We start from the raw sequence: 15,842 nt of genomic DNA on the forward strand, positions 1-15,842 counted from the left end.
AGGTGTAGATGGTTGGTGTCCCCAGAGCTGTTCCTGGTTCTCATTTCCCTGCACACTTGGGTACTCAGCAGGACAGACCTGGCTTGGCATGGGCAGGGCTTCAGCGTCACCAGCTAGAGCAAAGCTCATTGTGACATCAACATCAGATAAACAGTGGACAGGACATTAGCCAAGGTGCCAGGAACACGATCTTACTAAACCTGAGGCTTATAGTAAACTTGTGGAAGAGACTCTCTTGTTTGTGGGCAGGTCATGTAATTTGAGCTTGCATAACCAGAGGGGGCAGGGAGCAGAGTCTTCCGGAAAATGAGGCTGGCATTTTCCCCTTGTTGCATCACTTCTTGGAACTGAGGTGTGGTGGCTATTTACCTGGTGGGGGATTTGGGTCCTGGTTCTGGATCATTCCACTCTGAAGGGGTGGGAGGCAGATGGATGAACCCTAGATACTGCGAGAGGTAGCAAGAAGGCCAAGGAATAAAGCAGGAGTGCCCTGTGTGCTGGGAGCATCCTTTCCCATGGTCACCAGCTGCCCCATCCAACCTTGGCTACAGGTTAGAGCTCCAGTAAACTTTGGAAGCAGCGAGGTCCCAGTGCTGCCCTCAGCTGCATGAGTCAGAGTGACTGGGGTAGGGGAAGGCACTTTCCAAGGTTCTCCGGGGGGGTGCCATGTGCCACCAGGGCTGAAACCACAAGCATGAAAGGACTGTGTTCGTGGAAACATCCTTGCACCCTATTTGTGCAGAGCCCACACCTGTTCTCCCAGGTTCTGAGTCACCCTTCTCCTTGCAAGGAGATGAGGAGAGACACACTGTTTAGTAGGGAACAACCCTCTCCATGGATGTTAAGCCCCAGCAAACAAGATATTCCCCGATGTTATTCTCAAAAAGCCTTAAGTGTGACGTCGTGAAACCTTTTGTTTCCCTGCAGTGAACTGCTTGGATCAACATGTTCAGAAGTCTCCTGAGAGTGTTGCTCTGATCTGGGAGAGAGACGAGCCTGGGACCGAAGTGAGGATCACCTATAGGTATGGGGTACCCCTCTGTCCTTGCTGCTTCTGGTCTTGAAAAGCCCTGTTTCCTAGCTGTGGCCTGCATCTTCATGGAGGAAGTCTGTGGCAGACACATGTGCTGTACCTCTTGCGGGACAGGTCTCCCAGCTCAGAAGGAGGCTGGGCTTTTTCTTGACTTGGCTTGGCAATGCTTGGTGTCTGTAAATTCCAGTAGAAAGAGCTGGGTCTTCTGAAATAAAGGTGATGAATGTAGATGCAAGGTTTTTGGCATGAACCCATGGGCTTGTCTGGCTCTAGGGAGGGGACATCTGAGTCCTGGGGAACAGGTTTCGGCTTTGCCAAGGTGCTCTCATCCCAAGAAAAGCAAGCTTGGGTGCAAGCAGGATAAAACACACTTGGAGCAAAAAAATCCAATCTCATGCTCTCAGTGCACTTATCAGAGTGGGATGATAAATACAATTGCATCTTTTTTACAAGGGGGGCACCTAAAATTTTTATCCTTCCTTTCCTTAAACAAGTCCTTTGTGCATTCTACGCCCCTAACACCACTCTAGACACTGTGTGTGAGTGCGGAGGGCATGTGTGAGGTCAGGGTGAAATGAGCCCATTGTCCAGTAATAGGAACTGGCCTTCCTAAAGCATGGCTTCCTGCAGGGGGTCACCTTGCCCAGATGTCTCATTTTTTTCTGGGGTTGCAGGGCACTGGTCTTTCCTTCACTTTGGGTAGAGCTCCCTTTGCTTAAACCTCAATTTGCCTTTCCAATGCTACCTCAGATCCATGTTGTAACTGTGTGTGTCTTAACACCACACCTTTCCCTCCCCTCATCAAGTACAATCCCTCTGCTCCTGGGTGGCTTGGCTTTTCTCATCCAGTCATTCAACAAGTTTTCACTGAGCTCCTTTATATCAGTCAGGCCAGGCTGGATGCATTGTTGTAACAAACAGCTTCCAAGCGGACAGTACAGTGTGGCTTGCTGGTCAGGAAGGCCTCCTAAGGAGGTGACACTGAGGTTGGGTACTGCTGGAAAACAAAAAGGACCAGCCATGAGAAGATGGTGGGGGCAGGGACACCCCAGGCCCAACCGTACAAAGGGACAGAAAAGAGAGGCCTGTGGTTGGGGTGATGGACATGAGGGGGTATAGGCAGAGGGGTGTTTGGAGAGGCAGGTCCAGAGCTGGGGGCCCGACAGCAGCAGGAGCCCCCCCTACTTGGGTACTTACAATTTCCTGTTTGTTCTCAAACTCAGACCAAATCCAACGAACTTGAAGACCCTGTGACCTATGGATAGGGTGAGATCCACTGCAGCTCACAGTGTGCCTTGCCCGCTCGTCCCTAGGCCCCACCGAGCCCCTGTGGCCCTGGAGCCGCAGGGCCTTGGCCACTTCGCGTTGGTGCTGCTCCTTTGCCGACTTGCTTCCTGCGTCAGCCTGAGCTCAGGGACTATATGAATTTCTGTCTCTCTGGTTCCTGGTTAGGAGGCAGGAAATCTTGCTTCTCTGGGTGGTCCTTGGTGTCTTGGGGCACCTGGGCTCCCCTCAGACCAGCTCAGGCAGATCCCCAATGTTCCATGCACTCTGCAGCTTGATAAGCAAACAGATTCAGCTATTTCTTTATAACTTGATTTATTTGTGAGCCTAACTCCCCCGGAAGTGGATTTGGGGTGGTGGCTGCCTTGGGAGCCCTTTCTGCAATAAAAGATGGGGAATGTCTGCGTCGGGGGGAGAGGGCTACGGGGGCTCCCCAACTGGAGCCCGGGGAATGGAGCTGCTTGGCAGTGGTGACGTCAGCCTCGGTCTCTGGGGGCAGGTGCTGGGGCGCTGCCCCTCTTGGCTGGAAGAGCCTGGGTGAATCCTGAGCTCGGCTCGGACAGGCTTGGTGGGAAGGCGGCTCCTAGAAACCGTTGTGTGCTGGAGCCGAGGCCTTCTCCTCTGTTTCACTACAGCAGCCCCCCCCGAGGGACAGACCCATAAGAGTAGGCAAATCATTTTATTATTTTCTCTCTCTTTCCCAAAAATAAATGGGCTTCTCCTAGAATGGCTTTACAGACCTGGCAGGTCTCAGTGTTGGGTAATGAATTCTATTATTGTTTCAATGACCTGGGATGGAGCCCTTCAAAGTAGGGCCACATCAGCGTCTTCAGCCTGATGTCCAGCTCCTAGAGCGTGGCTGTGTCCCTTCCTTTTTCCTCCCGCGCCCAGAGCTGCCCATGCCTGGTCAGAGCAATTCTTTTGATGAGGTGTGATTCCAAAAAATCATTGTAGACCTTGTCACCTGGCCTGGCAAGTCCTCTCCCAGCAGGCAGCACTAGTAGGTGTCCATCTGGGCAGATGCACACACACATGCACACTCAACTGCATAGCACCCCTGTGCATGTGTGTACGTACACTGGCACATGCACACACAGATGCATATGCATTTCCAGGGGTGCTCCTGTCCAGGCACATTCTTGCCCCTCACCCTCCAGGATCTGGGATGCATCCTCCCAGTCACTCAGGCTCCCTAACAGCGAGTGGGCAGCCCAGGAATCACCCCTCACCGCCTGATGGTGGACCTTTATGTGGCTGTCAGTACTTGGCTATTCTGAAGACTAGTGTTTACTTTTAATCTTACTTCACTTGAGCACAGATCTTTCAGTGGGGCATGGGTGCGGAGGCCTGGCAGGTCAGCTCGGGGACCCCCCCCCCACTTCCTCTTGTTGCTCACTTCCTGTTTCCTTCCCTCTGGCCTCATGAGCCCAGAGCAGAAAGGTAATACTAGGTGGAACCAGTTCAGAGAAGCAACTGTGGGATAGGACCCAGGAGGCTCCCATGGGGTCCCAGATGCCGCCACTCAAGCACTCAGGTCCTTGTATCTACACTGGCTGTCGGATCCGGTCAGCAAGCTGACCTGCCCCATCTCCAGCTATCTTTTGCCCAGAGATGGACATTGGGAACTGGAGCAAGCCCAGCCCTCGGCCCCCACTGACAGGGCCCTGTGGAACCAGATGGCCAGGCACGTTCTGGTGGGAGTGCAGTTAGGTGGTTACACCTGCCCATTGTCAGCATGGGCTTCTGGACCTGTTGTCTATATAAAAAGGCTTTTTTCCCTAGGGGTGGGATGTGCAGATACAAGCTCCTTTCCTTCGGGAAGGCAGTGGCTTTAGGTCTTCCTGCCTGGAGGCTGGGAGTCTCAATGGTATAGCTCCTGGGTGTGGTAAGGGGCAGTCCTTGGGGACCTTAGCCCAGTGTGTGTGTGGATGCTCTGGTGTCAGAGGGCACAGGAGGTTGAGGTGTCGTGGTTCATCTCTGCCCAAGGTCACTGTATTGGGCTCTGAGTGTGAATTTGAGCCCAAACATGACCATTTCCATTAAGTGGCAGGACCAGAGTTTAGTGGCAGGTAGCCCTGTGACCTTGGGACCCATGACCTTGGGCCTTGGCCTATTCATGTAAAATGAACGATGAGATGAAGGCAGCCATTCAAACCCACCAGCAGGGTGTGTGATCAGCACAGTGGTCCTGATTGCCCCTATACAATGTGGTGGAACAGAGCTGGACACCTGGGCATGTCCCGGGAAAGGAGCACACATGTCCCAGCCATGACCTAAGAACAGTTTCTGCTGTGGCTGGGTGCTGGAATGGCTAGTCTGAGTGTCTGAATTGGGTGGATTTTCCGCCCCAGGTCTTGGGGATGAGGGATTAGAGGTGGTTTGTGCACTGTGAGAACCCCTCAAGGGAGTGGCATTGGCTGTTTGACTAGAGGGACGCAGAAGGGGTAGTGACAAGTGGGCCCTCCAGGTGGGTTTAGCAGCTGAGGGTCCTGAAGGCTGCTTGGACGCGTCTCTGACCCACCCCCCCTCCCCCGACTATGTGCAATATAACTGTGTCACCTTGCTGACCCAAAGGGAATCACAGCTCTCCTTCCTGGGCTGCCGGCTGCTGCAGAAGTTCTGGGACCAAGAGCCCAGAACAGTGTTTGGGTTCGTGTGGCCCAGGTAGGGCCGGTGGAGGACTTTAGATTTGGTGAAGGGCTGGGCACGGTGGCTGGGGTCAGTGGCCGTGGGTCGATGGCCTGGGGCGGCTGGGGCCAGCAGAGATGGGTGGTATTTTTCAGGTGTATGAGGAGGGACTTCAGCCAGGAGGGTGCATATCTGCTGAAAGGCTCTCCAGGCCCCATGTGCCTGACGCTTGCACTTTGCCCTCTCCTGGCCCCTGAAGTAATTCTTTCAGCCAGCAAACTGCTTTATCAGAACACTGGGCAACTGAAGAGAAGGATGATTAACCGACCTAAAGAGGTAGTGTGATAGGGCTCTTGTGGGCAGGCAGCCCCGTGACCCCTCCTGTGTGGGGCAAAGTCACTGCCCAGTGGGACCTCCCTCTGGATGGGGCAAAGCAAAACTCTTGGTTTGTGGCCCCCTTCCCACCTGAGAGGACCTGACCCATTTCTTTCTTTTTTATTAAAAATTTTATACAATAAAAAACCAACAGTTTTCAAAGTACACTTTAAAAAAGTAATTATAGAACAGATTTCAAAGTTTGGTATGGGTTACAGGTCCACAATTTCAAGTTTTTCCTTCCAACTGCTCCAAAACATTGGAAGCTAAAAGAAGTACCAATATAGTGATTCGGCAGTCATACTTGTTAAACCCTATCTTCTCCGTTACAACTCCTCCTTCTCCGTTGATCCTTTTCCCAATCTATAGGCCTCTTTGGGCTATGCCCATTCTAACTTTTTCATGTTGAAAAGGGTATCTTCTATATAGAACAGGGGATGGGAATTACTTGATGTTCTTGGAGAGGATGACCCCTCTGGGTTTTAGGATTTTACTGGCCTAGAAACCCTCTGTAAGTTATTGGTTTCAGGAAAATAAATTTAGTCCATGAAACTTTTGCAGAGTCTCAGTTAAAGTTCTATGTGTTCTTTAGGATCAACAGGAATGATGTTATTTGGGATTTGGCAAACTGTGGCAAGAAGCAATATCTAGCTGAAGCTTGCATGAGAGTGGCCTCTAGAATAGCCTCTCTACTCTATTTGAACTCTTCTAGGCATCGATACCTTATTTTGTTACACTTCTTTTCCCCCTTTTAGTCTGGAAGGCATTTTTGATCCCTTGGTGCCAGGATCAGGCTCAACCCTGGCAGTCATGTCCCCTGTTGTCAGGGAGACTTTCATCCCTGAATGCTGGTCCATTTCTGTCCTCCAAGTGACTCAGATGGCGAAACTTTGAGACTTTGTCCTAGAAGCCAACTGCTAGCTTTCTGAATCTGGCAGGAAATGCTGCATTAACTGGAAGGTCTTGTCCTTGGGACGTTGGCTGATGTTGAAGCTCAGAAGTGCCTTGAGCCTTTCTATATGTGATACCTTACTTTCCCCTGTCATTCTTTTGGGTGAGCTCAAGTTCTTCAGATTTCATATTTTAAGATGTCTGTGTCTTGGGATTACAGTTTGAATTGTCCTTCCTGGAAGGTATTGAGCCAAACCACTTTCCTGGGTCTTCCCAAGAATTCTTGGGGTGCCCACAGTGGTAGCATTTCCTCTCTGCTCCTGGAGACACCAGATAGTAGGGAAGGCTGCATCAGAGCCCGTCTTGTGGCCCTGCCTTGGGCCTGGGCAGCCAAGGGGCAGGCTGGTGGAAATTTTTTGTTTCCAACTGACTGGTGGAGTCTCTATTCTGGACACTTCCTGAGCACCCCTTCCTCCTCCTGGGTGGATAAGCCTTACATGGCCTTGGGCATAGATGTAGAGGCCAACTGACAAGCAAATGCATGACAGAAACATGAAAACCTAGCAGAAAGGAGCAGTCTCCTGCTGCCTGTCCCCCGCATGGGGCCCATATGTGGGGTGAGGATGGAAGGAGGCATCCCCAGCCAATGAGAACTTGGCTGCAGCATCTTTTTTTTGCCTTTGGCAGCATGGAACAGGGCCAATGCCCAGGCTGTAGGGATCTGACCCCCACAGCAGGGCATGGGAGAGGAACCACAAGGAAGTGTATGTATCTGCCTGCTCCAGGGTGCTCTCTTCCTAAGCTAGGGCCCCCACACCTGAACGACCTCCTGCACTTGAACCTCAGCACCTTCCTGTACCTGGCTCCCTTGGGACCTGGTCCTTTACACTTGGTCACCATCAGCACTTGGCACCCTATTGCACCTGGTTCCCCCAGTCCCAGACCTCCCACCTGGCATGTAGCTCCCTCCCTGTACTTGGACTCCCTGGCCATGGCCTCTCAGCATCTGGCTCCTTGGCACTCAGCCTCAATCTGGCCCCCAGCCCCTCAGCATCTGTTTCCCTAGCATATGGCACCCGGCCCTCAGCACTGACTTGATATGCCTCTTGTGTCCCTGTTCTAGTTTGCTAGCTGCCGGAATGCAACACACCAGAGACGGATTGGCTTTTAATAAAAGGAGATTTATTTTGTTAGTTCTTCAGAGGAAAAGCAGCTAACTTTCCACTGAGGTTCTTTCTTTCATGGGAAGGCACAGGGTGGTCTCTGCTGGCCTTCTCTCCAGGCCCCTGGGTTCCAACAACTTTCCCCGGGGTGACTTCTTTCTGCATCTCCAAAGGCCTGGGCTGAGCTGCAAGTGCTGAGATGAGGAATGCTGAGCTGCTCAGCCTGTACAACACTGCACTCTCTCATTTAAGCACCGCCAATTAAGTCAAACTTCATTCATTGCAGCAGGCCCGCCTCCTAGCAGACTGCGGATGTAATTAGCAACAAATGAGGTTCATGTACCATTGACTCATTTTCGCAGCAACAAAACCAGGTGCCTTCACCTGGCCAAGTTGACAACTGAATCTAACTACCACAGTCCCAGCCTCTCTGCCAGCCAGGGCAAGGGACAGCAGGACAACTCCTGGTTTCTGTAACCAGCGGCCACATTGGCTTTCAGGTGCAGTAGGAGGGGCTAGGAATCGGGGGTCCTGGGTTAGCCCTAGTCTTGGGCAGCCTTCGGGCCTTGTCTCCCCAGCCTGACCCAGCTGCAGTGTATATTTACTCCTGCAGTGTATGTTCACGGCTGCCCTTGGATCTAAGGATGAGGACACTGGGCAAAGAGAGCTCCCATCGCTTCCAGGGTCACACCACAGTGAGACTGGAGCTAGGGGTCTGGCTTTGCCTGACTGGGGCCTGTGCTCTCAGCTGGCTCAAGCCCTGCCTCATGGCTGCAGATGCTGGGAGGAGGGGCAGCGAATGGAACCTCACCCCCATCTGCCCCAACTTGGCAACAGTCTCCACAGGCCCCAGACTCCACAAGTCTTGCCCCGGACTCCACAAGCCCTCTCAGCAAATGCCCTTTGCAGGCCGTGTGTTCTGAGCTCTACTATGCAGAGACAACACACCCTTTCAGCCCAGGTGAATGTGCCCCCCCACCCCCCAAGACAAGGTGGTACCCAGGAGGCTCTGACAGCAGTGTTAGAGGAGGGGCATTGGTGCCAGAGGGCTGAGACGGGTGGGGCGCAGGTAGGCAGGGCTGGGGTACACTGGAGTAGTGGGGGGTGACAGCCCCAGGGGGAAAGAGAATAAATTGAGGGGGGGGACTTTGGGGGGCTGGATAGGCCTCGGGAGAGCCTGGGAGCCATAGCAGTGTGTGTGTGTGTGTGTGTGTGTGTGTGATGGTGGTGGTGGTGGGGTGCTTGAACGTTCTCACCTGTGAATCCAGTGAAGCTTCCTCCCAGAGGCCTGGAGAGAGGTTCTCCTGTTGCCGTTTCTGTGGGCTTTTGGCAGATCTGGTGACCTTTCTGTGTTCCCTGGGAATGGGCAGGGAAAGGGCTTTAGGGAAAGCGAGGAAACCTGGAACAGTGGATGAGGTCCTGTGGATGTGGAATTTAGAAGTCCTGTGGGATTTTAGTCAAATGTAAAATCTTCAGAAATTCCTCGTGGCCTGCAGAGATGCCTGAGAGGGGAATTCGCACAGCTTTAATGACTTTGTATCACTCTGGCAGGGACCCTGAAGCCATGGCTTTCTGCCAGAGGAAAAGATTTCTAAAATCCAGCATCCAGGCCCTTTCTCAGGCCTGCTGAATTGGGATCTCTGGGTGGAGCCTGGGGGTCTGCACCTGATATGCTTCCCCAAAGCGACAGAGGCGGAAGCCACAACAGACCTTTTAAATAGAGAGGGTGTTTTCAGAATGACCTGAAGCACACTCATGGGCCTTGTTCATCCTGAACCAGTGACTCAGGCAAATCTGCCTTCTCGCTGCTGGGCACTGGAGGTGCCCACTTTTGAGAAGCCACCAAGTTTCACTAATTCTCTACCCCATTTGTTACCCTGCTTTTTTCTGCAATGTTTATAGTTATCCTCTGTAGGATACCTTTAAATAAGCTGGGACTTCACATTTGGGCCTCATAACTGCCACTTTACATATGGGGCTATCAAGCCCCAGGAGTGCGGAAGCCTCAGGGGTGAGGACCCTGTGGTACTTTGGAGCTGTTGTGTACCCCAGAAAAGGCCATGCTCCTTTAATCCATTCCTGTGAGGGCAGACCTTCTGTAGGTAGAATCTTTTGGTTAGTTTATTTCAATTGAGACCTGACCCACCCCACTCAAGGTGGGTCTTACTCCTTTTATTGGAGTCCTTTATGAAAGAATAAAACACATGCAGAAGGAGAGAGAGGAAACCAAGAGAAGCTCACAGAGAAAAAGTCCCCAGAGGAGCTGAGAGAGGAAGCCACTGATGCCAGAAGCTGAAAGCAACAAAACCTGGGAGAGAAGGGCCAGCAGACACCAGCCATGTACCTTTCCATGCGAGGGAAATGTCTCAGATGCCAGCAGCCTCTCTTCAGAAAAGGTATCATCCTGTTGATGCCCTAATTTGGACATTTTCATGGGCTTAGAGCTGTAAATTTGTAAGCTAATAAATCCCCATTGTAAAAACCAGCCCATTTCTGGTATATTGCATTCCAGCTACTTTAGCAAACTGAAACAGACCTTTTCTCTGATCACTCTCCTGCATGACAAACTCTCTGGATCCTGAGCTTTCCACAGAGTGGAGCAAAACCTCAAGGAAGATATATTTATTCTCTGTAAGAAACGTAGACAACATACAGCTTCAGGGACCCAGGTTTACTGATTGAGCTGGGTGTGACCTGCCAGTGATGATGCAGTTTTGGTCTCAGGTGAATCCTGACTGTGTCTGGGTCCTTTGGCAAGGAGCGGCTTAGAGGAAATTTTTCACATCTGAGTGTGGTGACTGCTTTGTATTTTCAGGGCAGCCTCCTAAGATTACATGTCACAGTCACAAAATCAAATGAATTTATGAGCACATTCAGGTGAATTTCCTGGGTGGATAGTCTCTCAGTAGTAGAAAGTGAACAAAACTTTGTCACTGTGAAATCTGATTCGATGGGTACCACGATGCAGGGTCAGAGGAGTGTTGGGGGGTAGAAGGTGCTCATGGGCCTGGACCGCGAGGCCTGCATGGCCTTCCACATTCTTCTTCTTTTTTTTTAATTAATTTTTTTTTAAATATCAAAAAACACCAAACCCAAACATTTGTAATTTTTGATCATTCTATTTTACATATATAATCAGTAATTCACAATATCATCACATAGTTGCATATTCATCATCATGATAATTTTGGAACATTTGCATCTATTCAGAACAAGAAATAAAAAGACAACAGAAAAAAAAATTCATACATACCATTACCCCCACCCCTCCCGCTCACCGTTCACTAGCATTTCACTCTAAATTTAACATTTGCTGCCCCTATTATTCATCTTTATTCCATATGTTTTACTTGTCTGTTGATAAGGTAGATAAAAGGAGCATCAGACACAAGGTTTTCACAATCACACAGTCACACTGTGAAAGGTATATCATTATACAACGATCTTCAAGAAACATGGCTACTGGAACACAGCTCTACATTTTCAGGCAGTTCCCTCCAGCCTCTCCACTACATCTTGAATAACAAGGTGATAACTATTTAATGCATAAGAATAACCTCCAGGATAACCTCTCGACTCTGTTTGGAAACTCTCAGCCATTGACACTTATTTTGTCTCATTTTACTCTTCCCCCTTTTGGTCGAGAAGGTTTTCTCAATCCCTTGATGCTGAATCTTAGCTCATTCTAGGGGTTTCCTCAGTCCCTTGATGCTGAGTCTCAGCTCATTTCAGGATTTCTGTCCCACGTTGCCAGGAAGGTCCACACCCCTGGGAGTCATGTCCCATGTAGACAGGGGAAGGGTGGTGAGTTTGCTTGTTGTGTTGGCTGGAGAGAGAGGCCACATCTGAGCAACAAAAGAGATTCTCTTGGGAGTGATTCTTAGGCCTAATTTTAAGTAGGCTTGACCTATCCTTTGTGGGGCTAAGTTTCATATGAACAAACCCCAAGATTGGGGGCTCAGCCTATAGCTTTGATTATTTGCATTGCTTGTTCCATGTTCTTCTTGCTTGACACGTCTTCTCACCAACTCAGTCTCTCAGAAGTGGCTTGAGGATATGGCCTTGAGGATGTTGGTTGGATAAGTTACTGAGGTCTGGGCTTTGCAGAGCAGGTGGGACCCAAAGCTGCATGTCGGCCTTTGCTTCCAGAAGATGGCCCCTGGGATTATAGCCAGACCTTACAGATAAGCCTGGCTCTACTTTGGGGGAGGTTTCTGAATTTTTAGGAAAGATGCAGAGCGTTGTGGTTCTCTGCCCCTCCCTTCACTAAATATGGATTTAGTATTGGGTTTCTGTTGTTCCTTCTGTGGCCAGAGCTGCATCACTGACAGTCTCTGTGATGGGGAGATTGATGCAGAGCCTAGAGCTCTGGAGCTCACATGTGGTGCAAGTTTCTGGTTGTGGTGTATACCAGCTGGGCTGTTGGCAAAAGGAGTGGATAATTTTTCAGGTACTTCATCACTATCAAACACCCCTTGAGTGGACAGATGAGGCCCTGCCTGGAGATGTGGGTCCTGCTCCACCCTGAAGAGGGACTAGTGCCTTAGAGAGAGTTGGCAATTCAGTTTCCCTGGATGGTCCCTAGTAGGATGGAGAGGTTGGGACAGGTTGATTGCAGAAGCTCCTTCTTCTACCCCTTTTCCCCCCTTCCTGGTATCCAGGAGGAAGTGTGTGATGGGAGCTGGACTCTGTGTTTAAGAGAGATCCAGAGATACTGAGGAACAGAGGGAGTGATATGAGGGTAAGGGATGGAGGAAGAGGGACAGGGACAGCGATGGGGGAGAGAAAGGGCACCTGGTTTGCAGGTGCTATTGGTGATCAGTGGGGCGTGAAGACTGTTCTTCTGCTGGTGAAAATGACTCAGTCCCCTTAGGTGCCCCCCAGGAAGGCAGTGCCCTGGGACTGGGCTGCGCTGGGTCTGGGCTGAGCTTTGGGAACTGCACTGTCCATTGGGGCCATCATTTGTCCCATGCCCCTGCTTCCTGTTCCCATGGGCTGGGAACTTGGAAACTGCATTTCCAGGATCCCTTGTCCTCAGGGTTCCCATCTAGATTTGATGATGAGTACAACTTGCAGGTGGCTTGGGAAGAAATGGAAGCAGGCCTGTGGGCTTGGGTAGGTAGCAGGGTGGGGTTATGCAGTTGCTTCCAGACTTCCTCTGCTAAACCCCAGCCAGGATAAATGGTGATGCTTTCCTGAGACTCTTACCCTTTCCCATTGAGTGTTGGCTTTCCCTGACCTCCATTCCCTGATCCTTTCTCCGGGTTTTTGCAGATGGCCAGTTCCTGCAATGAAGACCATTCCTGCAAAGGACACCTACAAGAATTTCTGTTTTCTCATAGAACCCTGACTGGCATAGCCTTTTCCATAGTTTCCCTTCATTGCCAAGATTTGGAGTGGCAGGTAGATTTATTCCAGTTTTCAGACGAGGAAACAACTCCTGCATGCCTCATTCTCTCTGATGCCAGAGTCTGGTTCTCAGTCCTAAGCCAGGAGCTGGAGTGGCACCACTCCTGTAGCTCATTCTCTTTGATGCCACACACAGACTGTCTGGGCAGAACCAGTTCCAAAGGGTGGATGGCAGCCTTTCCCTACTCAGACATGGGAAGCTCTTGTTGGCTGTTCATTTAACTTTAGCAGCCTTTCCTTTACAGTGTGAAGAGAGAGGTAGCCAGAGGTTGGTTTATAGTGTGGGTGGCCCTTCCCATTTGGTGTCCAAAGGGTGGGATGTTTCATGGGTTGATAGCCAGCTGCATCCTCTCAGGTACAGGAGCATGTGGGGGTCTGAAGATGGACCAGCATTCATTGCTGGGCACCCAAACTCTGCATTGTCCTGTGCCATGCCTGAGTTCTCAACCCACCATACTTACCTGCTGCTTCCATTCATTCAACAACTATTGAGCACCTTCCATAGGCAAGGCTTGATTCTGGATGCTGGGAATAAAACAATAAATAAAACACTAAAATCTGCCCTGTTACAGCTTGTATTCTAGTGGGGCAGGTGGACAATCTAGAAGTTGAGTATGTTAGCTAGGGTTAAGTTTATTTATTGAATTTTACCAGCCAGAGTAATTGTAGGAAACAGTTCATGAATGCGACTCATGTATTCCTCATTTGTTTATTGCTTAAGAACAACAATGAACAAAGACAGCTTTTCTTACTTCCCTGGCTTCAGGGAAACGAAATTCCTTCGTCAGGAAATGCTAGAATCGAAAGATACTTCCAAATATTAACCATGAGAAAAATAGCTTTGCTTGGCAGATAGATAACTGAAGTATATTTCTGTCACGCCTTTCTCTGAATGCTGTTTCCAGCTGTTTCCTCTGTTTGGGACTAAACTTAGATGCTCAGGCTTGGGGGCAGCGGATGTATTTATATGAACTGGATTTGGGCCATTGTGATATTGGTTTCAAATACTTGCTGTTGGATTATGTCTCGAACATTGGATAAGTTATTCCCAGTTGTTGCTTAAGAGTTGGGTAGAGAAGACCCCTTTCACCCCTTCATGTCCAGTCAGCCAACATTTCATCAGCATAAGCACCATAAATACAGAAGGCCAAATTCATGTATTTGTGCATGTCACTTGTGTATGTGTACATTGAAAGCTGGCCCGAGGAGTCTCCACTACAGACAAATGTAAATATCTTGTTCATGACCTGCATGACAAATACTGTTTTCCTCCTTGCACTTAAAAATATAACTCTACCCATTTTAGCAAGTTTGTTTCTCAAAAAGCTGCATGTCTAGGGTGCTAAAGAAGAACAACCTCCCAGTGACAAGGAAGCCAGTATGTTTCCTATAACTGCAACCTAAAGCACTAGCCATTGGAAAGACCGCATTATCTTTTTAATATGAAAATTGCATTTTGGCACGTGGAAGTCTCTGAGAAGTCTCAAATATCTGAGAACATGCTTTTGAATAGTTTCTGGGTACCTAGAGTTACAGAATCACTTGGACAACATTTATTTTTTAGTGATTTGAAGACCTAGGTTTGCTGATCATATTTCCAAGGGTACAAGTCTGGAGATGACTGCTGTGCTGGTTTGAAAGGAAGTATGCCCCCTAAGAAAAGCCATGTTTTAATATAAATCCCATTTCAAAAAGGTAGAATAATCTCTATTCAATACTGAATGTCTGAAATTGTAATGAAATCATCTCCCTGGATGATGTGATTTAGTCAAGAATGGTTGTTAAACTAGATTAGGGGATGACATGTCTCCACCCATTCAGGTGGGTCTTGATTGGTTTATTGGAGTCCTATAAAAGAGGAAATATTTTGGAGAATGAGAGATTCAGAGAGAGCAGAGCAGAATGACATTAGCCACGAGAAGCCGAAGTCCACCTGCCAGCGACTCTGGAGATGAAGAAGGGAAATGCCTCCCAGGGAGCTTCATGAAACAGGAAGCCAGGAGAAGCTAGCAGATGATGCCATGGTTGCCATATGCCCTTGCAGATGACAGAGGAACCCTGAGCCTGTTTGCCATGTGCCCTTCCAGCTGAGAGAAAAATGCTGAGCATCGCTGGCCTTCTTGAACCAAGGTATCTTTCCCCAGATGCCTTAAATTGGACATTTCTATAGACTTGTTTTGATTGAGACATTTTCTCAGCCTTGGAACTGTAAACTAGCAACTCATTAAAGTCCCCTTTTTAAAAGCTGTTCCGTTTCTGGTATATTACATTCCAGCAGCTAGCAAACTAGAACAACTGCTAATGTACTTGGTGAAAAAATCAAGTTTAAGAAACAATTAGCTAGGTAGAAAGATAAGTCAAAATTGAGATGGAATCAAATAGGGATAAATGGAAAGTTTACATTGAAATTTAATTACATGTTGTGGTTGCACAACATTGTGAAGGTACTCAATGCCACTGAATCTTACACTTTAAAATTGCTAACATGGTACATTTTATGTTACATCTTTTTACCACAATAAAAGCTTAAATCCCATGACCATAAAATGAGAAAGCCCTTGTTTAAAAGGAACTGTCCTGGGGCACTATGGGGCAAGGAATCAGTGAACTCATTGAATTTGAGCCATCTGGGTTAGGTATTGAAAATGAATGCACTTTTAACTTACATTATTAAAACAAGAGTTGCTGGTAGGGTCTGGGTGCCCCCAGTCTGCTCTGAGCTGCCCCTGGGGTGTGCAGCTCCATTTGGTAACTTGGGGTTATGGAAGGTCTGGATGAGAGAACCTGGGAGCGGAATGTCTTTGAAAGGGGCATGAAGGGGTCTTCAGTAGCTGACAGGCTGTCACTGAGTGACAGATTTATTCTGGACAGCTGCAAAGGGTGGAGCTAGGGCCACAGGGTGGACTTTGAAAAGCTGCAGATCCTGGCCCAATTTTTGGAAGACTGTCGCCTTATTAAAGTAACCAAAAAAGGGGTATCTGTGGGAGGCAGTGGCTTCTAGCAGTGTGATGTTCATGCAGAGGCTGGATGGCTGTGGGGCAGGAGAGTGGTAGCAGTCT

At 49.2% G+C, this 15,842-nt stretch overlaps 1 protein-coding gene across 1 annotated transcript in view; it reads left to right on the forward strand.

Annotated features, from left to right (window-relative positions):
• Positions 1–15,842, forward strand: part of ACSS1 (acyl-CoA synthetase short chain family member 1) — a 46,161-nt gene that overhangs the window by 8,027 nt on the left and 22,292 nt on the right. The window contains exon 2 of the mRNA XM_077114269.1: positions 928–1,024. Coding sequence (XP_076970384.1) covers positions 928–1,024 — 97 coding nt within the window. The remainder of the gene's footprint in view (positions 1–927; positions 1,025–15,842) is intronic.

The sequence above is a fragment of the Tamandua tetradactyla genome, chromosome 1 (assembly GCF_023851605.1).
Source record: "Tamandua tetradactyla isolate mTamTet1 chromosome 1, mTamTet1.pri, whole genome shotgun sequence".
In the NCBI taxonomy this organism is placed as follows: domain Eukaryota; kingdom Metazoa; phylum Chordata; class Mammalia; order Pilosa; family Myrmecophagidae; genus Tamandua; species Tamandua tetradactyla.